The sequence below is a fragment of the Vicugna pacos genome, chromosome 22, assembly GCF_048564905.1.
Source record: "Vicugna pacos chromosome 22, VicPac4, whole genome shotgun sequence".
NCBI lineage: Eukaryota > Metazoa > Chordata > Mammalia > Artiodactyla > Camelidae > Vicugna > Vicugna pacos.
In genome coordinates, this window is record NC_133008.1 from 23,907,763 (window position 1) to 23,921,811 (window position 14,049).

Consider the following 14,049-nt stretch of genomic DNA (forward strand, 5'->3'; position numbering starts at 1 on the left):
GTAGGAGTGGCTGCATCTTTCAATACAGCAAGTATGTGGGAGTTTCCTGTGAACCCCGTGAAGGCAGTGGAATGGCCAGACTGAGGCCCATGAGGCAGCCTGCCTGTTTTCAGAAAGGACCACCATCAGCCTTTGGGGCAAACAGTCCAAGACTTATCCATGACTCCTCCCTTCTCCCTCTTTCCACAGCTATGGAAAATTAAGTTTTCAAAAGATGGCCACAACAATGTCTCACGTCCTACATGCTCCTAGGCAATGTGAGCATGCCACTCCACCAAGAAGTAGAGTCTAATTCTCCCTTAAAGTCTAGGCTGGCCTTAGTGACTCTTTTAACCAATAAAATGTGGTGGAAGTGACAGTGGCCGTGCAGCTCCCACCTGGCTCTCAGGAGGTGTGTCCCCGGCCGCCATGTTGTGAGGAAGCCCAAGCCATGTGGAAGTGCTCCTCTCGACAGTCCCAGTGAGGCCAGACTTCAAGTAACCCCAGCCCAGGTGCCAGATACATGAGTGAAGACACCTTCCAATGACTCCAGCCCTCAGGACAGTTAGAGTCACCTCCAGCCCTTTGGATCTTCCCATCCGAGGTCCTACACTCTGTGAAGCAGAAAAGCTGTCCCGACCATGCCCTGTCCCATAGAATGCATAAGCAGAACGAGGTGGTTATTTTATGCCACTAAGTTTGGGGTGGTTTATTAAAGACCCTAGATAACTGGAAATATGTCCAAGCTGCTAGTAACTGTGGTTGGATCTACCTTCACAACATGTCCAGCATCTAAGCCCTTTTCACCTCTTGGTCTGAGCCATCATCATTTTCCCACTGGATTACAGCAATAGTCTCCACCTTGGCCCACCCGCTTCTGCCCTTGCTCTCTTTGCAGTCAAACTCATAGAAGCAGAGAGGTGGTTGACAGGGGCTGGGGGGAGGAGAAAAACATGGATGGATGTTGGTCAAGCGATAAAAGGTTTCAGTTATGCAAGACGAGTAAGTTCTGGAAAATCAGCACAGTATGACTACAGCGGACAAGACTGTATTGTGTACTTGAAACTGGCTAAGAGGGTAGATCTTGGATGTTGTTAACACAAGAAAGAAAAACTAAAAGGGAAATGGTAACTGTGAGGTGATGGATATGCTGACTGGCTTGGTTATGGTGAATATTTCACAATGGACATGTCCATTGGATTATCGGCTGATACACCTTACATGTATACGATTTCAATGGTCAAGTATATGTCAATAAAGCTGGAAGAAAAACAAACAACCACAACTGTCTTTAAACTTTTGATAATTTTTTCACCATGGATTTTTTTCTTTCACTTTTTCTAAATACTGCATGAATATATAATTTAACATGGTGGAGGGGAAAGTCTGAAATCAAGGTGTGGGCAGGGCCACGCTCCCCCTGGAGGCTCTAGGAGAGGATGCTTCCTTGCGTCTTTGAGCTTCTGGGGGCCCCTGGCATTCCTTGGCTTGTGGCTGCATCACCCCAATCTCTGCTTCTGTCTTCACATGCCTTCTTCTCTGTGCAAGTCTGTGTCTCCAATCTAGATGCTACACTGGTGGTTTTGGAGATACAAAAAGGAGCCATGAGCCAAGGAAAGCAGCTCTAGAAGCTGGAAAAGGCAAGAAAACAGATTGTCCCACCAGAGTCTCTGAGAGAGAGTGGCCCCGCTAACACCTTAGTTTCCGCCACATGAAACAACTTTGAACTTCTGACCTCCAGAACTATGAAAGAATTAATTTCCGTTGTTTTAAACCATTGAATTTGTAGTAATTTGTTACAATAACCATAGGAAACTATTATGTACCCCAAAAGGCAAGACCCCCAATTTCCCTTTTTAAGGGATTTACACTGAAATTAAAGGGAAATACAACTCCAATTGGCTCAAACACCAGGTAAACCCGGTCAGGCCCATCAGTGAACAAGTTAGAATATTAGGCTGGTGGTTGTCACAGAGATTCAGAACAAGAGTGACTTAAACAAGATGGAATCTATTTCTGGGTGGAAACTCTTCCCCCAGCACGTGGGGAGCGGGGTGGCCCCAGCCTGAGTTGAGGTGGGAGGGCAGCCGCAGCCCAGCCCCCCTCTCCAGAGAAAGCTCACCCCAGGGGCTGGGCTCTCCCCTGTTCCTGCGATGCAATGTGCAGAGCCTCCCCAGCCTGCAGGAGGTGTGGGTGTGCTGTCCCCGCTCTGCAGATGGGGACATGGAGACCCGTCTGAGAAGGGAGGAAGAGCCTGTCTGCCCAGAAAACACCCACTGAGCACAGCCACGGAGCATCAGTCTCCAGATGGGTATGGGGGGGTCAGGGTGGAGGGACAGGGAAGGGAAGAGGGGACACACCACCCGAGAGGACCGACAGCACCTCTGCCCGTCAAGGGCATCCTTTGAGGTGGGTGGGCCTAGGGCAAGGTACATGCAGTGAAGGCTGGGTGGTCTCACTGTGAGGGTGATGGCCGCAAGCCAAGGCCATCCAGCGAGACCTGGCACACAGTAGGTGTGCAGGAACTGGGAGCAACCTCTAGTCCCATTAACTGGGTATAACATAAAGCCATGGGCCCAGGCCAACCCCAGAGCTGCCCCATTCCTACTATGTGACCTCAGGGGCGTGGAACAACATCTCTGAGCCAAGGTCTCTTGATATGCCCAATAAGGATTGGGGATTCAGTTGTTCTTCTAGTCAATAGATATGCATTGGCCACCTACTATGTGTTAGGCTCTATTCTAGGTACCAGAGATACACTGGTGAACAACAACAACAAAATCCCTACCCTTAAGCGTAACAACAGAGGGAGAGAGAATGAATAAAATAGATAAATAAAATATATAGAGATATAGTGGTTACCAGTGGGGAGAGGGAAGGGGGGGAGGGAAGGACAGGGGTAAAGGATTAAGAGATACAAATTATTACATATAAAATAAATAAGCAACCTGGATATACGTACAGCACAGGGAAATATAGCCATTATTTTATAATAACTTTCAATGGAGTATAATTTTAAAAATACTGAATCTCTCTGTTGTACACCTGACACTAATATAATATTGTAAATCAATTATAGTTCAATTTAAGGAATATCTTAAAAGTTATGTTAGATAGTCATAAGCAGGAAAAAAAAGAAGAAAATAAAGCAGGAAAGAGGAATCAGGTAGTACGTGGCCGGGGGCTGGTGGGGTGCAACAGTAAGGAAGATCACTGAATGGAAATCATACAAATCATGGTCTTGGGCCAGACCCGAATTATACTAGAAATCACCGAATGATTATCTGGGAAATCCACAAGTCTTTGGAAATTAATTCACACCCACAGGTCAGACAGGAAGTCAAACGTAAAAATAAGTGAATGAAAGTGAAAAAACATACCATATCAACATGTGTGGGGTGCAGCTAACGCACTGCTAAGAGGGAAAGGAAGGGCATTAAATGCTTATTTTTAAGAAAGTGATCAGATATATTTGAAAGCTGCTAAAGGAGTAGATTGTTTTCTTTTTTTCCTAGAAACATTTTTCTTTGCCTGTGTTTCTAGATACTTCCCTACTTGCATTACAGAACTATCTGCACATCCATTCACTAAAGTAACACTGTTGGCAAATGGACGAGCAATAAACAGCCAAAGAACGTGTTTTTACACATGAGTCCTAAAATACACCCCTACAGGCAAAAGCAGACAGTCAGCACATCACTTACTGATGTAACGCTCTGCTGATTCTGCTGAACAATGAGCACTGTCAGGACCACCTTCTTTACTTCTGCCTCTTAACAGTTCCTTACATGTATTACAGAACGTGTATCTGATCCATGCCCTGAAGTAACACTGTTTTCAGATAGTAAGTAGCTCTTAAAATTTCTCATCACAAAGAAAAAAATTCTGAGTCTGCCGTGATGGATGGGTGTTTATTAGACAGTGCGGATGACCACTTCACCGTGTATACAAATCTCGTATCGTTCGGTGGTGCATCTGAAGTTAATATAATGTTATCTGTCAATTATACCAGGGGTTTTTTTTTTTCTTTTTGGGGGGAAATAATTAGGTTTATTTATTTTTCTAATGGAGGTAGTAGGGATTGAACCCAAGTCCTTGTGCATGCTAAGCAGGTGCTATATCCTCCCACCCCAATTGTATCTCAATTTAAAAAGGAAGAAAAGGAGAAGAAGAAAAGGGTATGGCAATTGAAATCGACTGAAGGAAGTTGGGGGAGGGCCCTGTAAATATCTGGAGGAAAATCATTCCAGGCTGTGCAAAGGCCCTGAGGACAGCAAGCTCTTGGTGTTTTCAAGAAACGGGAAGTCTGAGATCCAATTTCCCCTTCTCAGTGAGACTTTCTGAAACGACCCTATTTCAAGTTCCAAGCCAGCCCTTCTCCATACACTCCATTCATTACATTTCTCCTTAACGGTTACCACCATCTTATCACACATTGGATGTCTGATAGATGCTTGTTGAATGAATGAGTGACCATCTTGTCCACCAAGCCCTGACTAAGGCAGGCCCCTGCAGGCTCGCTCGACCCTCCACCGCCAGCCATGCAGGCACCAAAATCCCAGGGCAGCTTCCGAGCTCGATTAGAGGCGGAAATCCGGTCAGCCCAGCAGGCAGAGGCGAGGTCTTCCCCGGGGACTGTCTACACCACGCTGACTAATTTTTCCTCCTCCCCTGAACCGAATTACCCAGAGCTTCCGATCCCCCGTTCAGTGGACCGTAGGGAGGCGCAAACTCCGCCCAGAATTTTCTCCTCCACCCCTGGCCCCACTTGGGGCCGCTGAGGCTTTTCTGCCCACAAAATGCTAATAGAGACCCTGCCTGGGGCCGCCCAGGGTGCGGTGGAACGGGATGGCGAGGGAAGGAGGAAGAAAGGGCAGGGAAGTTACAGGCAGTGAGGAGGGCACCTCGGGGCGCGGGCGGAAACACAGGAAGGTCTCCTTGTCAGATGGTTGGTAGAGAGAAAAAAACAGGAAGATTGTGGGGCACGGGTGACTGAGGCCCGGCCCCCTCCTCACCCTGACACAGGGTGCCTAATATCACCCTCACTCTAATAGCATCGCTGCCAGGTCCCCAATTCTGAGTATGGACAGACCAGACCAGGCTGAAGCATCTAAGTCCAGGGACCTCAGGACTGAATGGTCCACATCCCCACCCACCCAGAGTCACCCCTGGCTTGGATCGCTTCATCCTTTAAAGAAACGACTAGTCGTGGGAGCCCCTTCTGGTTGTCTGTCTAGTTAAACAGTAGGACCCCAATGAAAGTAATAGTAGTGAGCATGTACTGGGCGCCTCCTAGGTGCCAGGCAGGAAGTACTTGCCGCGCAACCATCTAACTGACTCCTCCAAACCACCCTGTTCATTTATTCATTTGTTGATTTTTGTCAAATATTTACTAAGCACCTACTGTGGGCCAGCTCCATTCTAGGTACAGGAATACAGCTGTGAACAAGACAGATAAAATTCCCTGCTCTGAAGAACTGAAATTCAAGAGGAGAGACCAACATTAAAGACATATAAGTCAAACGGATCTCAGTTTAGAGGATGCTAAGTGCTCATAAGGAAAATAAAGCCATGAAGGGGGTGAGAGCTGTTGAGTGGGGACCCTGATTGAGAACATTACAAACTAGATATTACCGATCCCACTTTACAGATGAGTAAACTGAGTCTCTGAAAGGGTAAGTCACTTCCCAAGCTCACTCAGGGAAAGTGAGCTGGGACTATGATTTGCCTCTCTGGGTCTCCTCCCACTTCTGGCCTCTGGGTGAGCAGCTGAAGCACAGAGAAAGGGAGTAGGAGAAGAGACACACAGAACAGGGCAGGGCTGCCTGGTACTGCTGTGCAGGCTGTGCACTGCGCAACTCCATGGGTGCCATTCACAAAGACCATAATGTGAATGCTGCCCCCGGAGACAGAAAGTGCACAAGAATCACAAATTGATGCCATGATCTGGGGACAGTTAGCCCTGGAAAGGAAGTCTCAGTCACCATTGGTCTGTCCTCTATAGCTTGCTTTTTTCACTTAGTAATATATTGTGGCCATTTCTCTGTATCAGCACATGAAAATCTAGTGCAGTAGTTCTCCCAAGGTTGGTCCCCAGCCCACCAATATCACCATCACCTGGGAACTTGTTAGAAATGCAGATTCTGGGGCCCCAGACCTCTCGAGTCAGATGCTTTCAGGCTGGGTGTGGCTTTTGCTTCACCTGAAATGGAGAGCCTCAGGAGGGTTTCAGCAGAGGAAGGACATGATCTGATTTCTGTTTTGATGTGTGCGCCCTGAGGGTGAGCAATTAGGGAAGGTGAAGACCAGGAGAAGGCTACTGCAGTCCTACTGGAGAGGTGGCCATGCTCTGGACGGGGTTGGTGGCCATAGAGAGAGGAGGAATGAGTCGTATTCTTGATAGATTTCCACAGTGGACCAAAGGAATCTGCCAATGATTTGAGTGCCTGGAATGAAAGTAGGTCAAGAGTTGAGTGTGACTACAAGGGTTAGGGCTTGACCACCTAGTGGAGCAGCCATTGCCCGAGACAGGAGACAGAGGGGGAAATGGGTTGAGTGAGTGCAGGGAAATCAGGAGTGTGGTTTAAGTGTGTGTTGTAGACTCCCTCTCCACCCCCTCCCCCGCCAAAATTCATATGTTGAAATTGAATTCCCAATGTGATTATATTAAGAGGTGATTAAGTCATACGGGTGAAGCCCTCATGAATGGGATTAGTGCCCTTACAAGAAGAGACATGGGATCAAGTTCATCCCCTTTCCCCCATGTAAGGCCACAAAGGAAAGCTGGCAGTCTGCAACCCGGAAGAGGGCCCTTGCCAGAATTCGACCATGCTGGCACCCTTACCTAGGATATCCAGCCTCCAGAGCTGTGAGAAATAAATTTCTATTATTTATAAGCCTTTGTGAGAGCAGCTGAAAGTGACTAAGCCTGTGAAGTTCGAGATGCCCTCGTGGAGGTGCCAGTTGGTGGTTAGATATATTCATGCACCTACAATTCAGGGGAGAGGACATATCTAGAGACAGATTCAAGGGTTATCCACCTATAAGGTGGTATATTTGTTTCCTGGGGCCGTGCAACACATGGCCATAAAATGGGTGGCTTCACACAACAGAAATTTATTTTCTCAGTTCCGGAAGCCAGAAGTCTGAAATCAAGTTGTTGGCAGAGCCATGCTCCCTCCAAAGGCTCTGGGGAGATTCTGGCTCCTCGCTTCTTTCAGCCTCTGGTGGCTCCAGGCATCCTTGGCTTGTGTCTGCATCCCACCAACCTCTGTCTCCATCTTCACAGGACCTTCTCCTCTTTCCTTGTGCCTTCTCTTCTGCTGATGTCAAATCTCCTTCCATCTTTCTCTTATAAGGACACTTGTCATTGGATTGGGGGTCCAGGGACCTACTTGGTTACTCCAAGAAGATCTCGTCTCAAGATCCTAAACTTAATTACATTTGCTAAGGCACTTTTCCAAATAAGTTCCCATTCACAGTTTCCAAGGGTTAGGGTATAGACGTACCTTTTGGGGGACCACTATTTAACTCACCACAGGTTGTATTTAAAGCCCCAACATAGGACTGAGTGTGAGTGGACAGAGATGTCCTCTACTCCCCTCCCTTATCTTCTTGTTCACCTCTGTGTCTTCAGGGTCTGACACAGCCATTCATAAAAGTATGTAGCAGTAATAATAAGTAACACTTACCTAGACCTGTGTACAAAGCACTGCTATAAGGACTTCATATAACGGATACAGTCAATGCTTATAACATTAAGATTAATATCTCCACACATTACTGTATATAAATTAGATAAACAACAAGGACCTACTGTACAGCACAGGGAACTATATCCAATTTCTTGTAATAACATATAACAGAAAAGAATCTGGAAAAAAAAGTATATGTATAACTGAATCGGTTTGTTATACACCTGAAATTAACATTGTAAGCCAACTACACTTTAATAAAAAATAAAAATTTTAAAACATGTTCCCAGGACAAAAAAAAAAAGGAAAAGAAAGAAATTATCTCCATTTTACAAAGAGCTAAAGGCACTTGCCGGGGCCACACAACGAGGGTTCTAATCCAGGACACTTGTTCTCTCAAATAGCAGGAAACCCCTTTGACCCAAGGGATCTTGCTTGCTTTAGAGGACCTCACGTGTTACATACATGAAATAAATTTAAAGAACGCGGGATGGCACTATCACCTAAGATCTTGCAACTAGAGCTGGCACAGAACAACCATAACTCTAAACATCATAACATCTCTTGGTATCAGTGCCACTCACGCCCCAGAGGAAGCATTTCCCCACCTCTCTAGCTGATGCCAAGGCTAGAAAGAGATGCTGCTTTAGAGTGTGAGGAGGATTCAGGCACCAGACATGTTTAGGTAGGAGAAAAGACAGATGATCCTGTGTATTTGTTCCCTGGGGTTGCCGTAACAAAATACTACAAACTAGGTGGCCTGAAAAAACAAAAATGTATAGTCTCACAGTTCTGGAGGCTGCAAGTACAAACTAAGGTGTGACCAGGGCCATGCTCACTCTGAAGGCTCTAGGGTCCCTGTGAGCCTTCCTGGCCTGGGATCCTTGGTGTTCCTTGACTTGTAGGTGCATCACTCCAATCTCTGCCTCCAGCATCACATGATATTCTCTCCGTGTGCATGTCTGTGTCCAAATTTCCCTCTTATAAGGACACCAGTCGTTGTATTAGGACCCACTCAAGTCCATTATGACCTCATCTTAACTTGATGACATCCGCAAAGACCCTGTTTTCAAATAAGATCACATTCACAGTTTGGGGGTTGGGGGAGGTTGGGACTTCAACATAATATTTTGGGGTAGGGGACACAATTCAACCCACAACACCTTGTCAAATGAAATCTAATCTTGCACAGCCACGTATCACTTCCCAGTGTCGCCAAGCACTCATTGAACAGCTTCTCTTTTGTATTCCAATGTGCAGGATTCCAAAGAGAGTAACAAATTAACACAGCATTTGTTACAGGCGTATATTGAGGCCAAGAAGCATTTGGCAGTATTAAAGCAGATATTATACTCTTCAATATACTGTAATATCGATTCTTTACAAGGGATAGTAGAATCACAACTTTAAAGGGATAGTAGAATCACAACTTATTTTTTACAAAAGTATTTAGTCAGGTTTATTTAAAATTTCAGTTTCAAACAGTTTTATTCATAAATAACTTCTATTTGCTTATTTAAATTAAACTTAATTAAAATATTTATTTTGAATAATTGTATTTAAACTGTTGATATTTGCAAATTATATCATCAGTACCGTATAGGGGTTTTTTATGACAAATTCGGATATTTTAGAATAAAAACATTTTTGGAATGTGATAGAAAAAATAGTTTTCATTTGTGCTCTAACTTCGGGAGACCAGGGGCTCCCAGGGAGGGTGGGAGGAGAGCCCGGGCCCGCACCGTCCAACCTCCCGAGCTTGCCCACATTTGCAGAAGCTGGGTAACTCCCTCTGTCGATCACCAGAGTGGGGCGCGCGCCTTGCCGTCTCGGCCGGAACGCCAGGGGGCGCCAGAGGAAGCTGAAGTCCTCCGGAGTCGTTCATCTCTATGATCTACGCCGCGGACTGCGCAACCCGGAAGCCGTGGCTGACCAAGGGGGAGTGCTTCCGGGTAGGAACTAGGTGACCCCGGACGCCGCAGGAGCCTGCGGCGACAGCAACGATGGGGGCGCACCTGGCCCGGCGCTACCTGGGCGATTCATCGAAGGAGCCCGACCCCCTGCAGATGCCCACCTTCCCGCCCGACTTCGGCTTCCCCGAGCGCAAGGAGCGCGGTGAGGCCCAGTGCGCAGGCGCGGCCGGCGGGAGTGGGGCGCGGGGCGCCGGAACCCTAGACCTGCGGGTCGCCACGGCTGGGCTCGAGCATCATATACTGTGTCCAGGTTCTCTGGGTTCAACCTTGACCTCGGCCTAGAGGACTTTAGAGGACGCGCGTGACGTTGTCTGAGTGTGAAGACATTTCAGGCAGAGGACACGGTTTGAGCAAAAAGCCCGGGGGCAGAAGAGAGTGGCGATACTGGGGCTAACGCTCGCAGCTGGGCATAGTCCTGGAGACAGTGGGGAAGCCATGGGAGGGTTGATACGGAAGGGATGTGCTCATTGTACCTCTGTCCAGATGTCACTGCTGTTTTTAGGTATGCTCGAGAAAATACAAGGAGGGCTAACGCCGCACATCTCTATATTATGTATTAATATTACAAGCATATGGAGTGCCAGTCCTGGGCCAAGTCCCAGATTGGGCACAGAGGAGGCAGCAGGGACTGACGAGTGGGAACTCACAGCCCTGTGGGGAAAACAGTGGAACCTGACGGATCTTGGCGGGGGTTTGGGGGCACCTCGGAGTATCAAGACGGGCTTCTAGAAGGCTGTTACTGGAAGCGAGACCGGAGGGGGATGCGGAGGAGTTGACCACACGAAGACCAAGGAGAGGGGAAAGCTAATGCTTCTAAGCATAGGGGGGACACTATCAGATTTGCTTTGTCAAAAGGTCGCGATGGCTGCCAGGTGGGCGATGACTTGGATAGGAAGACCCCTAAGGGTGGGGGTAGTGCAGAGAGGTTGGGATTGGGGAAAGTGTTGGGAGGTAGACTCCTCCACTGTCTCAACTCCTGGGTAGTTGCTTCAGCCCCACCTGAACCTGCAGTCCATCAGTGCGTCCACCTCTTACCACGTTCACCCTTACCACTGCCCCTCACACCCTGCTTTGCCCATAATCAGTTTTGCAAACACCCACAGCCCCTGCTCCTCTCTCTTGCTTAACCAAAAGCCAGGTTAAAGCCAACGCTTATCCTTGGCTCCTATGTTGATGCAGCTGAACATCAGGGGAGTAGAACACCCAACCTCCCTGCCTGGTCTCCAGTTGACCCTCCCTGTTGCTGATTTTCCTGTCTCATCCCCAGACCCTTCACTCTTTCTTGCTCCCTCCTAGACCACCGTCCCACGCCTTCTCTCAGACTCCAGCACCTCTTTTCAACTAGCCACTTTGCATCCTCTTAAGAAAACAGAAGCAGCCAAAAGCCCTGTTGGGCTCTCTTCATCCCTGCTTCCTAAGAACCCTGAGACTCCCTCTTCTCTCCTTTTCCTCTAGTTGATCTGCCCCTGCTGCTAGTTAAGCCCCTGCTCCAGGTGAACCCTATTGATGTCCTCTGTCCCATCCTCTCACCTACCCAAGGACTACCCACACCGTTCTCCCCTCTCGCAACATCAGTTTTCCCAGCAACATGGAAATACACTATTATTTCTCCTATTTTGAAACCTCCTGGCCCCACCCCACCCCCCAGCATCTCCCCACTCTGTCCTAAGACAGGGCTCTGGGCAAGCTTCCGCCCCACATCCACTCCAGTATCAGTTCTCCACTGCAGCAGCATCAGACACAGCTAGTCGCTGCCGCTTCCTGGAAGCCCCTCCTCACCTGGTTCCAAGACCCCACAACTCCTTCCCACCTCCCTGCGTTGCAGATGCTGAGGTGCCCCACTCCGTGGGTCTTCTGTCTCCACTCCCTCCCACTGCTCCCTTTGAGTCTCCACTAGTCCCCTGGTTTCAAATTCCTTCTGTGTGCCAGTGCTGAAGTTTTTATCTCCAGCTGGGCTTTGACCCTGAACCCTAGACTCATGGACCTCACTGCCTGCTTGGCATCTCCACTCGATGTTAGCGGGCACCTTGCCTTCAGCAGGTCCAAAACAGAGCTTCCTACCTCCTGTACTGAGCCCATGCCTCCCCCCAGCTCGGACCACCACATGCTCTGGCTGACATCCCTGGGGCAGCCCACCTGCCCTCCCCTCTCAAGGCCTTTGCACCTGCTGTTTCCCTACCAAGAATGCTCTTACCGCAGGTGTCTGCGTGCCTCACTCCCTCACCTTCAGGTGCCACCTTTTGAGGGACCCCTCCATGTAAATTTGTGACCCACCTCCCTACGCTGTCCCCCAATCGTTTTTTTTTCTCCCCTAACACTTAGCATTGCCAGGCATCCCTCAGCACTCCAGCTTTACCTGTTTGTGCTGTGTCTCCTTCCAAGAGCAGTGATCGTTGTCTGGCATGTTCCCTAGTGTATTCCCAATGCCTCACACACAGTAGGTGCCCCATAAATCCTGGCTGCTGACCAATTATGCTGGAGCATCAGCAGTGAGTGGCACCACACTGGCATGGAAACCATCAGGGGGCTGCAGGTGGACACAGACCTGGGGCTTAGAAGAGCTGAGGGTGGAGGGACCAAGCTGGGGCTGATCGGTCTACTGGGTGGAGATTGAAGCTGTGGATTAGAATGAGCAGAGGGCTTTTAGCAAAAATTGCCAGAAGCCAACGGGCAGCCTTAGAGATGGGAGGAAGCCTGGGGAGGGTGTGGTGGAGAGGGGAGACACAGGAAGAGAATGTTCTAGAAAGAAGCAAGAGGCTGAGGTGAGGAAGAGCGGTGTCCTGGGGTCCCGACTGGCTCTGGAGAGGGCCAGTGTGTGGGCAGTGCTGGGGCAGAGCAGGGAAGCTGGCCAAGAGCAGGGCGCAGCGGCAGGAGCGAGGACCTGGGCCAGAGTGAGACAGAAACGTGGCTGGGAAGCAGAGGGGAAAGGAGCCAGCGCAGGAGGGTGGCATGTGAGCAGTGGATACTTTTTGATGCTGATGGTAAGGAGTTAGGACCAGGAAAGATGTCAGGGTAGTTTGCTAGGTAGGGGTGGGGTGCCCTGAGGTTGCAGGAAGGCTACTCAGAACCCATGCTGGGTGGGGACGGAGCTCAGGAACACTGGCACAGCGGGTATGGGTTGGGGTGTGTGCCCACAATTTCTAACAGCCCCAGTCGGCCTCATATAGGCTGGTTTCACCCAAGACGGGTTTATCGGGTGGGTGGGGGCACCAGGACCAAGGGTTATTAGTTCATAAGGCCAGCACCTAGGCACTTTACATACAGTAGCTCGGTTCACTTTGGAGCTGGGGACTGTTAGTCTACTCCTTAGGGGAACAAGCTGAGGCCCTGAGAGGCCATGCCTCCCTCCACTGAGAGGACAGAGCTGGGATCCAGGTCCCCCAGAGAGCCTGGCGCCCCAGCACCAGGCAGAGGGGAGCACTGGGAGAAGGGGGTTCCTGAGCGCAGGCGCTGTGGGGTGGGGCTGTCTGAAGGGTGATCTGGGGCTGGGAGGAGGCAAGAATCTAGTGTGGATGTTGAGGTACCCAGGGTGGTGGCGGGAGAGGGACCCTTCCCCTGTCTGGGCCTCAGTGCCCAGGTTGCCTCTGTGCAAGTTAGAAGGGCACTCCTGTCTGTCAGAGGATGGCCAAAATCCACTGTCTCCTGCCACCAAGTCATGGATGGGGGTGCCCCTGCACTGTGGCCCCCAGCACACGGCCTGCGTGAGTCTCCCTGCTGTGATGGCCCCCCCCCACCAGTTAGGCCTCAGCCAGCAGGCTCTGGCTGAGCCCCACCTGTTCCCCGCAGAGATGGTGGCCACTCAGCAGGAGATGAACGACGCGCAGCTGGTGCTAAAGCAGCGGGACTACTGCGCGCACTACCTCATCCAGCTGCTCAAGTGCAAGCGGGACAGCTTCCCCAACTTCCTGGCCTGCAAGCACGAGCAGCACGACTGGGACTACTGCGAGCACCTCGAGTGAGCCCCACACCCGCCCCAGACCCCTGCCAGGGGGTGGGGGGACCCCAGGCTTAAACCACAGCACCCAGGTCTTCCCTACAAGGGCCTCCCCAGAGTGCCACAGACTGCCCGCTCCTGTCCTGTCAGCTTCCCAGGCCACGGGGGCGGCCACGTCCCTGCCCGGGGGCCTGACGGCCCCTCTCGTGCTCTGCCCCCAGCTACGTGAAGCGCATGAAGGAGTTTGAGCGGGAGCGGCGGCTGCTCCAGCGGAAGAAGCGACGGGAGCAGAGGGAGGCAGACATGGCCAGAGGTCAGGGGCCTGGGGAGGTGGGCCCCGAGGTGGCCCTGTAGTGGGCCCACCTATCGCCCTGTGGACCAGCCAAGAAATAAAAGCCTCCAGGCCCCTGGGCCCACGCTCCGCCTCTGTCTGTGGTGTGCTGGTCCCAAAACCAACCCCGAAAGAAAC

The 14,049-nt window shown here is 50.1% G+C and overlaps 1 protein-coding gene and 1 long non-coding RNA gene across 2 annotated transcripts; one reads left to right on the forward strand and one right to left on the reverse strand.

Moving 5' to 3' along the window:
• Positions 1-1,269: 1,269 nt before the first annotated feature.
• LOC140688360 (uncharacterized) lies at positions 1,270-8,610 on the reverse strand. Its single transcript, XR_012062998.1, has 2 exons — positions 8,513-8,610; positions 1,270-1,610 (listed from the first exon to the last, which is right to left on the reverse strand). It is a non-coding gene; the product is annotated as an uncharacterized lncRNA (long non-coding RNA).
• Positions 8,611-9,590: 980 nt separating this feature from the next.
• On the forward strand, positions 9,591-13,997 carry NDUFB7 (NADH:ubiquinone oxidoreductase subunit B7). Its single transcript, XM_006218309.4, has 3 exons — positions 9,591-9,788; positions 13,433-13,601; positions 13,802-13,997. Exons 1-3 carry the CDS (start codon positions 9,677-9,679, stop codon positions 13,932-13,934), a joined length of 414 nt encoding a protein of 137 aa, XP_006218371.1. The 5' UTR covers positions 9,591-9,676; the 3' UTR covers positions 13,935-13,997.
• The last annotated feature ends 52 nt before the right edge of the window (positions 13,998-14,049 follow it).

Coding starts and splice junctions, on each gene's coding strand:
- NDUFB7 (XM_006218309.4), top strand. CDS start 9,677: ATGGGGGCGCACCTGGCCCGGCGCTACCTGGGCGATTCATCGAAGGAG. Junction 9,789..13,432: donor CCCCGAGCGCAAGGAGCGCG/GTGAGGCCCAGT, acceptor TGTTCCCCGCAG/AGATGGTGGCCACTCAGCAG. Junction 13,602..13,801: donor GACTACTGCGAGCACCTCGA/GTGAGCCCCACA, acceptor CTCTGCCCCCAG/CTACGTGAAGCGCATGAAGG.